At 44.7% G+C, this 12,296-nt stretch overlaps 1 protein-coding gene across 1 annotated transcript in view; it reads right to left on the reverse strand.

Annotated features, from left to right (window-relative positions):
- The window catches only part of myo15ab (myosin XVAb), a 41,562-nt gene that overhangs the window by 7,879 nt on the left and 21,387 nt on the right, over positions 1-12,296 (reverse strand). The window contains 25 exon segments of the mRNA XM_034535141.1: positions 656-730; positions 1,040-1,151; positions 1,745-1,886; positions 1,981-2,099; positions 2,182-2,297; positions 2,405-2,480; positions 2,694-2,753; positions 2,832-2,947; positions 3,454-3,571; positions 3,682-3,775; positions 4,056-4,116; positions 4,296-4,382; positions 4,544-4,625; positions 5,012-5,353; positions 5,436-5,500; positions 5,614-5,682; positions 6,199-6,307; positions 7,839-7,912; positions 8,003-8,076; positions 9,184-9,375; positions 9,501-9,573; positions 11,024-11,202; positions 11,322-11,428; positions 11,536-11,664; positions 12,115-12,210. Of these exon segments, the coding sequence (XP_034391032.1) occupies positions 656-730; positions 1,040-1,151; positions 1,745-1,886; positions 1,981-2,099; positions 2,182-2,297; positions 2,405-2,480; positions 2,694-2,753; positions 2,832-2,947; positions 3,454-3,571; positions 3,682-3,775; positions 4,056-4,116; positions 4,296-4,382; positions 4,544-4,625; positions 5,012-5,353; positions 5,436-5,500; positions 5,614-5,682; positions 6,199-6,307; positions 7,839-7,912; positions 8,003-8,076; positions 9,184-9,375; positions 9,501-9,573; positions 11,024-11,202; positions 11,322-11,428; positions 11,536-11,664; positions 12,115-12,210 (2,767 nt within the window).

A 12,296-nucleotide genomic window follows, 5' to 3' on the forward strand; every position in this document is an offset into this window, starting at 1 on the left:
AGATGCAACTAGACTGTGTAAGAAATACATAAATGTGTATTTTGGATGTTTTCCCACTAGTCGGAAAAAAAAAGACGTCAGCCCAATGAAAGAATGATGTTTGTGCCTGCAGCGGCTCTCCTTTAGTGGGGAGCAGCTGTTTGTCCCCCACAATGGGACTTACAGTAGGTATCCACAAACACAAGCTGTCCTCACACCCCCTGAGGTTTTAATACTTGATGAACAATTAATTGTGTAATGCGGCTCAGATCTTACGTTCATATTTGATATTATTAGTTCAAAAACTGAGCCTTTTTAGCCAATTAAACATGATGACAGAGGATGGATCCAAATTCCAGAAAACCTGGCCATTGTGTGCTACGTGAGGCTAATGTAATAATTTGGTTTTGAAGTCCAAATGTCAGCGCCCAAAGAAAACAATAAATGTATCACGGTAAATCACAACGAGTTTGTCTGTTTTTCTGTTGGGCGACGACATGAGGGCACTTCTCCTCATCTGTGACCGTCTTCTGCGTCCTCAGGAAAAGAATCAATATGGGCAGCGGCACCTATTTCTCAGTCCGGGTTTGTAAATCTCTCGAAGCTGTGGGTTTGTTTTGGGACATCGCCGCTAACATCTGGTTACCGCGGGAACGAAGTTTAACGAAACACTCACCAAAGTCTTGGGTGTCTCTTTTCAGATCCTCCAAAAACACCACCTTCTTCCTCACCACACAGCCGTAGCTGTAACCTGGACACACACACACACACACACACACACACACACACACACACACACACACACACACACACACACACACACACACACACACACACACACACACACACACACACACACACACACACACACACACACACACACACACACACACACACACACACACACACACACACACACACACACACACACACACACACACACACACACACACACACACACACACACACACACACACACACACACACACACACACGGTTGGATCAAAGCGTTCACTCTTTAGATGACATGTCATTCGTCACGTGGACCGCCGTGTCTCACCCTTCTCCAGCCCGTCCATAACCTGCAGCCGGATGACGTCACCTTTGTGAAAATTGAGTATCGAGCGGTCGTCTGTCACAAAGTTTCGCTCTGCGATCACGTAATCTGAGTCCTGCAGGGAAGAAACACACAAAAACAAAACTACTGGATACTGTCACACTGTTACTGGGGTAAGATAAATAGATAAATAGTGTGTGTTTTGTGTCCTATACGAGTGCACCCCACTTGTTTCATGGTGGAGAGAGAAAGGGGAAACTCTGCCCCCGACACTTCATCCTCGTCTTTTACTTTTAGTTGTTTGTGTTAAAATAAATGTATGTTTTTGTTATGTGCTGTAAGTACTTGTTTATGTTATCTGTCGTTATTCTGAGGCGGTCATGACGAGTCATTAAGGTGAAATCACGACTTCAACAGCACCAGAGACGACTGAAGTTCCTGAATTTCCCTTAGGGGATCAATAAAGTACTTATCTATCTATCTAGCTGGAAACCAAAAAATACGATAAATTAAATGTATATAATTAACAAATGTTTTTGATAGCGTTGAAGCCCTGATTCATCATCGATGTACAACGTTGTTATTTTTGCAGAGCCGTCAAACTCTTAGTGGTCCTCATTCCAACTGCAGCCCTTGTTACCATTGGAATACAGACTGGACAGAGCAGATGTGTGTGTGTGTGTGTGTGTGTGTGTGTGTGTGCTGTACCTTTTTGATCTCGTCGATGAAGGTGTCTATGAGATGTTTGACTTGCGGTGCCTTGGCTGAGAACAGGATCAGTTTCTCGTTGGTCAGATTGAACTCCAGCATGTTTTCAGACGGGATGGTTACAAACAGGATGTCTGCGTAGCTGAAGAAAACACAGCGCAAAAGCTCCCAACTGTCAGATGAGAACAAACCTTAGATATAAGATTATATAAGTGTATATAAAGAACTGCACATACGTGTAGGGTCGTAGGACTCGGAAGTAGTCTGGAGCTGCAGCGCTGCTTTTTACGGTCTTCAACAGCTTTATACCGGCGTGTGACACCGACAACACCTGCACACCTGTTCCTACACTACCCTGCACACACACACACAATCAGAGTTCAATAAAATGAAAATACCACACTGTGATATAATTATTATCCTCTCACCGCCCTCACCGACGCAGGGAACAGACGGGAGAAGTATATTTCCCAGGTTTCCCTGGCAGCCGTCACAACAGTTTTCTTCACATGCTCCTCCACCGGGTCCATATTCTGCTCAACGCCGTGTCTCGCTGTCATTCACACAAAACAGACACACAAACTCATGAGCGTCAACGAGACGTGTTGGGATTAGAGCATAATCTGAGGAAATCATCTGCGGGGAGAGCCGACAGACTACCGAAAAGAGCCTTCATTTTGTGCCTTTCGTCGCGGGCGATGCGAACGCACGCCTCTGACAGAGTGTCGTTCACGATCTGCAGGAGACCACAGAGGAACGGGGAGGTGATGTTAGAAATAATGGAGTTTTTCTGTTGTACGGTAAAAAAATAAAATAATTATTGGCGAGAAGAAAGAAGATTGAACCAATTAACAAAAGCATTTGATTAAATGTAGATTTAAACGCGTGTGTTCATCTGCTGATGCTACATCCATTCACCCCGCATGAATTCAACCATCTCTTAAGTTACCTGTTTGAAAATGAGGTCAAGCACCAGAGGATTGTTGAAGCTGTCTCTGGGATAAAAAACCTGCAGGAGCGAGAACAATATAAAAGCAGAATATAATGCAAACATTATGACAGTGGATGTTTCTGTTTCAGTACTCACCTCCTTCCTGAGGTACAATCTCCAGGGAACATTGGTGTAGGTGTAGTGCTCCTCGTTGGTTCTCTGATGAAGCCGCGTCTGGGTGGTCTCGGTCTCGACGGGAAGCTCTCGAGAAACTGCACCAAATGTGTCACGTTAATGCTTCAGTTTCACTTCATTCAATGTCCTTATTCAGAATAAACTGTATTCAGCGAGCGTGTTGATGATCTGCTGCTGTCTTGTTTGAATATTTTCATCGTTCTGGTATTGATATAATCTTGTTTAAAGAAATTCAAAGAGTCACAGTGGTGTACTGGACAATAGATAAAAACACCAAAAAAAAGCGAGCAGATTCAAAAAATCGTGAGGAGGAAAAAGCAGCACGAGCATGACTGCAATGCATGCTGGGAGTCACACAACATCACTCATTGCTTTTAAATAAAATGTACTGGTAATGGTGGCAGAAAACTCAAGAGAGAGACATGATGCGCAAAAATAGATATTTGAATAGTTCGAACGCTTTAAAAAGAAATATTCAAGCGTAATTTTGGGCCAATTCTGCGCCACGAAGATACCTTTACCTCTGCAAAGTGATGCATTAGAATATGTGGATGACGTGTAGACTTTGAGTGAACGTGAGCACCTGGAGGAGGTACGGGGAGAGGACGAAGAGGAGCCCTCGTCTTCGTGCTCTTGGTGGGTTTAAATCCCGCCTCCTTCATTGCAGTCGCAGATGGTGGGGGGGCAGCAGGGCGTTTGGGCTGTGCAAACACAAAGAAAAAGCTTTTCCCCGCATGACTCATTTCAAGCGTTGATCGCTCCGCTTGCTGACTGTGTAATCTTGCATTGTTGCGTGTGTGTATGTGTGTACCTGTGGAGCAGGAGGGTTGTCCATCTGCGGTTTGAGGATCTGTAAAGCTTCATCACGAGGGGATTGCTTCTTCTTAAACTTCCCCTCTGGTCTCCTGAATACATCCGTACAGCGTCGACGTCACACATCACAGGTTTGCAGTTTTTTTTTTTCAGGCACCAATGTAGCGCACTGATAAATGTGTGTGCTTATTGCGTGTGAATACATTCACTCTGGTGCTGTGTGCTCACTGCAAGCAATAACAACCGGGCCGGGATCTGTTGGCGGCTTGTTGTGGCCTGGGCTTTACAGGATGTGACTGGAAATAACATCGACTGCCGTCCTGTGTTTACAAGCTAAAAGGTGTGTTTGTGTGTGTGTTCGTGAGACCTCACCTCTTCTCATGTGGCAGCAGGTCTCCCGATGGAGGTGGGGAGTTGTACCTTTTGATGATGTCTTTAAGAAAAGGATGCAAACCATGTGAGAACGACGTCTTTATATTTTATTTGTAATGGACTCAAATCTAAATACCAACTATGGTGTCTGTTAAAAATAAAGAAATGCAACAGCTATGATTCAGTTTAGCTGTATAAGCCTACAGCAGCAACATTTTTTAAGAGCTTAAATTCAGATGCCTTGTATATCTTGGCTGGGGACGACGTAATCTGAACTCCGAGCCGAGTACTTCACCACCTCTCCAGCAGGGGGCGGAGGAGCCGGGGCTAAAACACACACACGCACACACACACACACACACACACAATAAAAAAATGAATGAACACTACAGCTGATAAGCAGAGACGCTCTCTTATCTAAAGCTCTCTTAAAGATGAGTTTTAGTTTAAAGGGCTGAAGGGACTCTCTCTCTCTCTCTCTCTCTTACAAAACTTTCTGACTGGTGTGTCCTGGTTTATGGGGACGCCGGGAGCCTTCCTCCGAGGGACGCTGTCCTCACCTGACTGAGCCTGCAGAAAGCCACACAGAGAGGACAGAGGAGTTGCATCAAGGCTTTGCAGACATTATACTGGACTGTGTGAACACATCTGGATTGTGAATCACAACAGTGTGACTGAAAAATATGAAATAGAAATATTGAATCATTGCCTTCAGCTGTAAGAGCCACACCTGCAGCTTTTGCTCATCATCCCAACTACACAGTTCCTAATATTATTGCAAACAAACCACTCGTTCTTTTCGGGAAAAATTAAACCGCATCTCCGTTCGTTGCTCTCCGTTGTTTAATTTTACAACACCGACTATGTCATCTCCCGTAAATTTAAAAAGGGAGACCGATTACGTAACGCAACATGTCACTTTGGACCGTTACCTCACGTGTCTCAGATGTACTGACCCGTGCGGCAGCGTTCGCTTGAGCGGGCTCAGTTCTGTTCGTTTTGGTGTAGCCCGGCTGAAGCTGCCATGGAGTTTGTTCTGCTCTGGCGGGGGCGGGATAGGGATGCCCGGGCCGGACGTCCGCTGCAGCGTAGGGAGAGGGAGTGAAGTTGGCGTAGGGGCTGGGCGGGATGTTGGCGTACGGACTCGGGGGTACGACGGCGTAAGGGCTGGCGGGGGCGTACGGGCTGCGAGGGTGGTGGAGCAAGGGGCTCATGGGAGGGCTCATGATCGGGGAGGTGGGGGGGCTCGTCACCGGGCTGCTGATGATGGCCATGGCCTGCATGGTCATCTGCTGGGCCTGAGGAACAAGACGATGACACGTTAATTCCCGAAGAAAGAGTGCTGGAACCAATAATAAATAAATCAGACGGAGGGTGCACCATGATGACGGCCTGCTGGTTCACGATCGCCTGCTGCTGGCTGGCCAAAACAGCCTGCTGGGCATCTGGAGGAGAGAGGAGGAGGAACACAGTAAACAGGAAGTGGGGGTGATGACTATTTTGTTTTGATGAGGTGTTTTTCTTTTCTCTCATATTTCTCTTCACACTTGATACGAACCAGGTGGTACAGGTGCCACAGCAGCAACTGGAGGCGACATCACGCCTCCCACGGGAAGGACTCTCACAGCTGTGGACACACAAACAGCAAATTTCAGATTTGACGTCTGTTTGCTTTATTACACACGCTTTTGCTTTATTGAGATATTGAGTTTCTTCCAGTGTGTGACAGTGTGAGACTATGAATCTGTCCAAATGAGTCCATACTTACTTCACAGTGCACTTAGAGTGCCTGAATCGAGTGCAACATGTACACGGTGTAGGAACAATGCATACAAGGTGACAAAGAAAGTAGTCGTCTCAAAGTTAATGTTTATTTTTGAATGGGTTTTTAGGTTGGAAGCCTATATGTCAGTAGATACGACTCTCAGGATTTTTGAAGCCTCTAAGTATCTCAATAAAGGTGGTTGCTAACAAGAGGCTTAATGAGACTATTAAAACGCATCACGCTGACTCGTCCGCCTTTACAGACGTTAACTTCCAGGGGTTTCGCCTGTAAAAATACATCATCCCTGCAGCGCTCTCTTGAACAGGAGGAAGTGAAGAAGGGAGTGATTTTGGACAGAGCCTGTTTTTTGTGACTGACCCCCAGGTGGAGGTGGGGGGCCGGTTGACTGCCCTTGCTGTTGCCACCCCCCTCCGACTCCCCCAGCCCCCTTCATCCTGCTGGACAGTCCTGCAGCTGATTCCACTTCCTGTGAGGACAAGACGGACAGACTTTAGAACTGAACATCCGTTTACATCCATGAATGCACCGTGAATAAATATCAACCCAAAAAGAGTATCAAATATATATCAGTATATTGGCTGATATACAGTATCAGCATTGACATACATTAGGGCTGATAATAAGAGTCAATATTCCATTCAGAGTTGTTTTTCCTATTCACTTGCACCTCATGGTTTCCTCTTTTAGTTTGGAGAGTGTGATTTATTCTCATGATGATCGAGACAAAAACATCCTCTTTGTTACTTTTTGTAAAAAGTTAAATAACACATCATAGTTTACCTGCTACAATCTACAAACCTTTCAGAGCTGTCTTTTAAGCCAACAGGTGAAGCGTTTGACACTAAAAGATGGATATGCTGGATATCATAAGCTGCATTTGTTAGTGTGGAAACCGACACAACTTGTGTATTCAGAGCACTTCTTGAGCCTTGAATCAGAGGATTCCCTCTCTGATGTGAGCTGCTTCGTCCATCAGAAATCAGCCCGCTGACCCATAAATCCACAGGTGTGTGTGTGTGCGTGTGCATGTGTGTGTGTGTGTGTGTGTGTGTGTGTGTGTGTGTGTGGGTGTGGTCGTGGGCCATGTCTCATTAAATAGTAAGCCCTTCATTTGCCAGAGTGTCAGTTCCTCGTAAGCAGATCCCCGCGTTGCCCGGGTGGGAAACCACCGTGGCGCTCTAGTCACGGTAACTGGGTAACTTAATAGGTAGAACACATCTGATACATGCTAATTCCTGTCCGCCACATCCGATGGCACGGCTGGACACTGATAGATCCAACATGGCACCGCTACCTGGACTAAACACGTACGGTTTAACTGCGACTGTGGCTTTAATATCGGGGGGGGGGGGGGGGGGGGGGGGGGGGGGGGGGGGTATGACACTTGTGGTGAATCACAGAGGAGCTGACACAGGTGTTTGCTATATTAATCTGCTGAATATACACAATGAGGAGCCAACAGCATTAAAGAGAAGTCATATAGTTCATAATGCTTGTGTTGCAAGCAGCGTTTTGGTCCATAGCCATTGGCAAGCACCTTATTAAAAATGATGGCTGCAAACTATTACCAGACACATTTCCTATTTCATCAAATCTGGGACTGAGAAAAAAGAAAAATGGTTTCCACATCAGAAAGACAAACCTTGTCATGTTATTGCTATTTGGTGTATAAATGACAAGAAGCTCCTCCCCGTCCTTTTATTTATTCTATTATGGAATTATTAGTATTTTGGTTTGTATATATACACATGCTTTTTGCATCTATTTACTAATATTCTTTCACGCTCTGTTATGCCAAAGAAGTTCAATACAAATATGTAACCAGGCAATGTCCTTAAAATTCAAGCCTTTGTGCATTTAAACCAGAATACTCATCACGACATCGGGTTCGCTCCATGCAAAAAATAAATACTTACGAGAGCCCGACATGACCTGTACAGTAACCGTCAGTGAATGGAGGACAGAGGAAGTGCGTCAGTGTGAGCTATGTAACTTACTCCAGCTCCCTCACACAGCACGGGGTCAAACAGGCTGTCCAGGTAACGATCCATCCCTCTCTGAGGCTCAAAGTCTGTGAGGAACGAGAGGCGAGCACCTTAACGTCTACGGTCATCAGAATCAATGCGTGTTGGTGCGCATATGTTCATGTTTCCCTGAGTACCTTGTCCATCAGAGCCAGGTAAGCCTGAAGACATGAGATCATCCTTCATGTCAAACCCACCGCCCAACAGGCTTCTGTTCAACAACAACAAACAATAATTACAACCTCTTCATCAGTGATACTCAAAACCTTTTACTTAAATAAGTTGAATAAATATTATCTTCAAAATGTAAATAAAGTATCGCAAATAAAAGCACTTGAGCCCTTTGTTTGATGAATAAGGAATTGTCTTAAATTATGAATATATTGTTACTAATAAACATATGCATTAATATTAATGCACAAGTAACATTTAACTTGTGGCTGGTTGAGGTGGGGCTAGTTTGAACTACTTTATGTACAGTTAGGTAGTTTAGTCCAGCGGTCGCCTCCCATCGAAAGTGTCTGTGTTTTTTTTGTGAAATACTGGATACTTTTACCTCTTAGAACTAAGAAGGTTTAATTGGGAAATGTCTCCTTGAACGAGCTGCTAACAACTTATCTTTGTCATTTTTTTCTTTATAAGCTTATCATGTGTTTCTAATGTAAAATCTTCATTAAAAAAATGTAAGTAATAACTACAACTGTCAGATAAATGTAGTATTCAGAAAGTGGTATTAATGGACAAACTACTGTGGTATATTCTCAGCTTCCTTAGAAGCTCGCTTCCAAATTACCGTGTCCCCCCTCGAAAGAATGCCCGTTGACCTGTTGGAGGATCCGTACCTAGTGTCTGGAACATGTGTGTTTAGATTAGAGGCCTCTGCATGACAGTATGTTATCTTCAGTTGTTGCTATATGGTACACATTCTTGTGTCTGGAAAATATGTATTTAGGTTAGAGGCCTCTGCGTGACGTTATGTTATCTCAAGTTTTGATGTATGGTGCTCGTTCTTGGGTCTGAAACATACGTATTTAGATTAGAGGCCCCTGGGGGACGGTGTGGTATCCCCAGTTTTTGTCACAATATCGCCTCTATTAAACTAGCTGCCTCGCACTGGACAGTAGATCTTCTATTTGGCTGAGAAGTTTCTCAGAGCGATCCAGACGCTCGTCCTGACCTGTGATTCCTCTCTGTAATAAACTCTATTATACCAGAAAGAACAGGAGATTCCTTCATCCTCATTCTTCAACATCACTGCCACTTGAAAGATATGACACTACAAAGTACAATCATTGTATTGAGTATTTGCGTGTCTCACATGCTGGCGTTGGGCCGCACTCTGGTCGGCTCCTGAGCCGAGATGATGAAGTAGCTGCTGTGTTTGGGGAAGTCAGCGGGAAGCTCCAGGTCCGACATCAGGTCCAGAACGTAGTCTGAGCCCTCCAGCTCCACCCACTGAGCCGGCTCCTTCAGCAGCACCGACCAGCCTCGACGACCATCCACCACGCCCCTACACACACACACACACACACAGCAAACGTTTCATCTCAACCTATCCTTTAGTTTCCTATCTTCAACCGTTCTATGTAATCAAATCTACACATTTTGTGCCTCTATTTTACAGTAAGACGCTACCTGTGTTGTAAGATGTCTTTGGCCATTTCTTCTCCTGTTGTCCAGGAGTGTAGAGGACACAGGACGGACACACCTGGAGGAGAAAAGACAACACTTTAGAAAGACGAATAGCCTTTAATATACAGCAGTGAGCCAACAAAATGTACCACTTTTTAATTAAGTTTTTTGTTAGCTTATAATTCATTAAAAGGGACAGTTTGGATGTTTTGAAGTGACGTCGGATGAGACACTTATCCTTAGTAAGAGCATTACTCCCAGTTTGGAGAAACAGACAGGAGAGAAATGTACTGCCGCGGACGAGGGCAGCAAAACGTAGTTTAGACAGAAAAAAAAGTCAATATCCATTTAAGTATACGCTGTATTGAGAATATTTTCACTGCTTTGCCGTCAGACAGCTCTACCTTGCAGAACACGGAGGGTGCCGGTCCACCGCTGCCTTGATCGGTTAGTGTGTTCGTGATATCGTGTCACTTTGAATGAATCTGAACAAACAACTTACAAACACCAAAGTCACAAAAGGACACAAACTGATCAAGGCAGCGGTAGACCGGTTCGGAAAAGGTAACATTGTTGTTTTTATCAGAGGAGTCTCAGATAACAGCTTCCGTTCCCTGTAGGAAAAGGCTGTCTGGCAACAAGGTGACGCTGGGAGAATATTCTAAATATAGCGTACACTTAAACTTTTATTTCTTTCAGGTGGCTAAATTAGGTTTTGCTGCTGCTGCCCCCCGTCCACAGCAGTACATTTCTTTTGTGTTCTCGACTGGTTCTCCCACCTGGGGGGCGTGACGACCGCAATCTACAGTAGGGAGAACAATTAGGTTATGAAATAGTTCCTCTACTGTATCCCTCAAACTAAGTAGCACTCTATCAATTTCTGCATATAAAGATTTACACAGACACCAGCATCAACAAACAGACACAAACAAAGCCAGAGCACCAGAGTGGCTATTGGGTGTTGTCTAATCCTCAGAAGGTTTGCCAAAAAGGCCAGAGGACAGGTAAGCTGGATGAGAAGAGGATAGTGCACTCACTGACTGAGCTCATGTAATAAAAAAACCCCAGAAAGGTGAGGTTGGGTGAACGAGAGGAAGTCAAAATCAATATTTTTTAATTCACACATTGACACGTATTGCTGGTCTGTTTATAATGTTTTCTGCATATTTAAGCGTTGTGCAGTGTCGCAGGCTGTGGTTTAAAGACATAACACACATGTATCCGAGGAAAAAACACATACATTTCTTCAGACACAAAGTATATTCAAATAACACACAGTTCTCTCTCTCTCTCTCTCTGTCGCAGGAGAGCAGAACGTTACACACAAGCATCGGGTTTGACATTTACAGCCCTGTTTAATTAAATTGTATCCATTTTTATTTATTTTTTTAAACTAGGAATGCAGATGGTGGTCCAAGGTTTTCCGAGGGCACTTCACTGCAAAATGTCGCGTAAAGAGTAAAGAAACATTTGTGCAACTAGTTATATGAATATGAAATCAGTTGTGCGGCGTGTGTTCTCCTCACCATCGAAACAGTGCGTGTGCAGGACGGCGTGCGCTCTCTTGCGGTTGGCGGTCCACTCTAGCAGACAGGGCGGGTACGTGCGGACGTACTCCGGCCCGACGTTCAGCCGCTGCAGAGCTTGAAGCAGACGGTGCTGACACACGCAGTCGAAGCCCTCGGGCCCGTAGTCTGACACGAACCTGCAACCACGACGACGGGCACAAGGATCATGTACAAAGATCACAGGCATGTGAACAATATACTGTATGTATTACATAGCCATTTCCTTGTAGGGCAAACACACGTCACTGTTTCCTACTTCAGCAAGTACTTGGCCAGCCTTTGAGAGGGCAGGAAGGCAGAGAGACAGGAGGACAGGAGGAGCCAACCACGCTCTGAATTCAAAATGTTAGGATTCCTCCACACCTGATGGAGACAGTAAAGTAGATGATGTGCAACACTTGTGGAAGATTCTGTCTCCTTTTGGGCTTTTATTTCTCCCCCCCCCCTTCCCCGCCGGAGATGGGCCTCACCTGATTGGCTACCTGAGCCACGATCTCATCTCGGAGGCTGGGATTGGCGAGTCCTCTCTGGATGATGTAGTTCCCAAACAGATTCTCCTGAACCCCGTTCAAGTTTGGGTCCCCCATAAATCTTAGTATCTATCAAAAGCAAAAGGCCCTCAAGACACACACTGTAACCTCACAAGTCAAGTTAAGCATACAATCGTTACTAAGCTTTCCCAGAGGCCTTTGCTGCTTAACATATATCAATATATCCGTCTGAGAAACTCATTGATTTATTTTATGCGTTTGCATAAACAGTATGAACTGTACACATGGTTACAATGTTTATTAGTGAAAAAGAAAGGTGACAATTTGTACAGTTCACATGGAGGCTCTCCAAAATATAAAATTATGACATATGAAATATGGTGATAAAATACAGTTCAAATGGTTTTATTACAAGTGTGTTACATGTTGATATACAGACATTCTATCCCAAAGCTACAGGACATGTTTACTTGTCTGTGTTTGTTTTCCTGACGTAACGCTGACTTAAAAGGTCTCGGATACTGGAGTTTCCCAGTAGCATGTGAATGCACCATGTACCAGAATGAAGACGTTCAGAGCTCCTTGTTTTAGCTCCTCATCCATTCGAATCAGTGAACTTTCCAGCGGTGCTGTCAGCATCCCAAACATTGGCTCCTACAAAACACACACAAGCACACACACACACACACAGTGACTGTAAACGTAGTTACATGGATGGAGCTTTGCTGCAACACTGTCCT

This window comes from Cyclopterus lumpus, chromosome 1 (genome assembly GCF_009769545.1).
Source record: "Cyclopterus lumpus isolate fCycLum1 chromosome 1, fCycLum1.pri, whole genome shotgun sequence".
Taxonomy (NCBI): domain Eukaryota; kingdom Metazoa; phylum Chordata; class Actinopteri; order Perciformes; family Cyclopteridae; genus Cyclopterus; species Cyclopterus lumpus.